This window comes from Quercus suber, unplaced genomic scaffold (genome assembly GCF_002906115.3).
Source record: "Quercus suber isolate HL8 unplaced genomic scaffold, Cork oak 2.0 scaffold_895, whole genome shotgun sequence".
Lineage (NCBI taxonomy): Eukaryota > Viridiplantae > Streptophyta > Magnoliopsida > Fagales > Fagaceae > Quercus > Quercus suber.
Genome location: NW_027070321.1, coordinates 55,754 through 58,150, shown reverse-complemented (window position 1 = coordinate 58,150; position 2,397 = coordinate 55,754). Strand labels below are relative to the sequence as shown.

Here is a 2,397-nt window from a genome sequence, read left to right as displayed (position 1 = left end):
CTTTGGGGCATTTGTTTGCGAGGGCTCTTATCCCTGAACTATTTCTCAACTCCCTAGTGGAGTCGCTACTTTAATGTGGGGGCCTTTTTTGCTATGTTGGGCCGGGCTAGCCCTTTGTGAATGTAGGCCCAAGTGTTCTGGGTTTCAGGAGTCGAGACCGGGCCAACTGGAACTCAACTTGGCCGGTTTGTGCGCGAACTATGCCTCGTCTGCCAGGAGGGTACTTACCGTAGACTGAGCTGTCCTAGAGAAGAGCTTGCGGCAGGCAGGTACAATTGATAAAACAAAATCATATGTTCTGGAATGACCAGATAGTTCTTTTAATAAGAAATGACCAAACTACAATAACATTTAGCAATCTTTGACAAATAAATAGTAAGGGCAAATGGTAATAAAGATTTAATCCACAGTTTGTGTAAATAAATTCAGTTCGGTCCGCAAGAGTAAGGCCAAAGAGAAAGAACGCCTCTTCTCAACGCAATTAACCTCCAAGGAAAGAAAATGGGGTTCCTGTCGCAGAAGTTAATAGGTTTGAGGGAGGCGGACCTGAATGGACACTTTCTCAAAATAATTATAGAAGAGAACAGGGATTCGAGAGGGAGAGAAAGGAAGGGGCCTATCGGTGCATGCCACTCTCACTTGCTCCTTTTTTTCTTTCTTTCTTTCTTTCTTTTCTAATCCTTTCTTCGTAATTTCCACTTTGGTCGTTTTTAGTGTTATCCTCCTCTGTTTTTCTAAGCAAGTTACAGAGTATTCTCTTTTTTAAGTTGCGTTGTATTGCTCTCGTGCTTGTTGTTGTTTTTGCACATGGCAGAGGTGTCCTATTATAGTGCCTGCCGAGACCGATTTTTTACTATTCTACCATCTAACCGTTTTTCATCTGGTCTGGGCGCACTCGCAGACCCTTACTGCTGTCTGCGAGCCCCTCTGTCACAGACACAGACAATGTTTTGTCTGTTAGTCTGCCGCGGCACCTTGTCCTGCCGCGGTGATGTTTCTCTCTCCTATCCCTCATGGCATGCACCTATTGGTCCCCACTCAGCCTTGCCTCTTTTGGGTGATATGCCATCCCAGCAGGACGTATTCCCCAAAAGAGTCTGAGCAGGGACCTCAAAACAGGACTTCCCCTCTCCCCACCTCCAAACCATGCCCTCAGACCTCTAACCTATGACCCCACCATGTCCTGTATTGGCTGGGTACAGGCTGGCGGTGCCTGGGCCTTGCGCGTTGGTTCATGTCTGAAGTCTGCCTGCTGTCCATGTATCTGTCGTGTTTTGGACATTTTGCTTGCATTGCCAGTCGTTCGTCCTTGGCTTTTCCCAAACTTTTACTCTGATTTCCCATCCCACAGGGTTTGGATTTTACCGAGTATTGGGCTTTGTGTTCTCTTCAGCCCAATTCTTTAATTGCCTTAGCTTCTTGCCGGGTTACTCGGTCTTTCCTGCCTTGGCGATTTTTGTTCCTGCTGGGCCTCTTTTCAGGCCTGCTATTCCTTTCTTTGCCCCAATGGCTTAAGAGAGCCTACTGGTGTTCTTACTCATGGGCTCCATTGTCCCTTTCCCTTTTTTCCCTTTGGGCCTGCAGCCCTTTTACTTTCCTTGGGCTTCCTCGGCCATTTACTGACTTTGCTTTCCCATGGGCTTTTACTAACTTGATTGGGCTTCCCCGGCCCAATCTCCTCATACTCATCCTTAGGGTTCATGGGCTTGCCATCAACCCCTACTTTCTTTGTTTACATTGCCTTGGGATTGCCACGGCCCATTCTTGCTTTTTCATAACATACATTGCCCATGGGTGTCATTTCTCTCTTTCCGGGCCCTTTGGGCTCATTTACTTCCTCAAGACCCATTTATTCATGTTATGGGCCTGTGTCCTACCTTTTCTGCCGCTTGGGCCTAACAGTCTTATTCCATGCCTGCCACTCTCATTGCCTGCCTCGCTGGGTTGGGCTGGCTTTACAAAAATGACCCTCAACATTGTTCAAACCACTTTCAAAGCCAAGGATTTGGTGGATATTTCTCACCGACAAATGAAGGATGAAGAGGCCAGGTGAGTTACTGCTGTTGAGGCCTTTAAGGTGGCTGAGAAGAGAATAAAGGAGTTGGACGCCAAGCTTACTAAGGCCAAAAGGGGTAGAAAAAGTGCTTAGGCCGCACTGGAAAAGGCGGAGAGGCCGGCTGAGACTCAACACAGGCAACTCCGCCTGACCGAGGATGAGCTTGCTGTTGCTAGGGAGCAACTCAAGCTGCTAAAGAAAAAACTGGAGGATGCTGAGAAGGCCAAGGATTAGGTCGAACAAAAAGGCTATGACGTGGGGGTAGCTGAGACTGAGAAGGCCATCAGGGCCGAGGTCTCAGGGGTATGTAGAGCATACTGCCTCCAAGTGTGAAATGAGGC

General features: G+C 47.9%; 1 protein-coding gene across 1 annotated transcript in view; it reads left to right on the top strand.

Moving 5' to 3' along the window:
* LOC136065236 (receptor-like protein 31) overlaps nt 1-1,515 on the top strand; it is a 12,613-nt gene extending 11,098 nt beyond the window's left edge. Inside the window, exon 4 of the mRNA XM_065768153.1 lies at nt 1,352-1,515. Coding sequence (XP_065624225.1) covers nt 1,352-1,515 — 164 coding nt within the window. The remainder of the gene's footprint in view (nt 1-1,351) is intronic.
* Nucleotides 1,516-2,397: the final 882 nt, after the last annotated feature.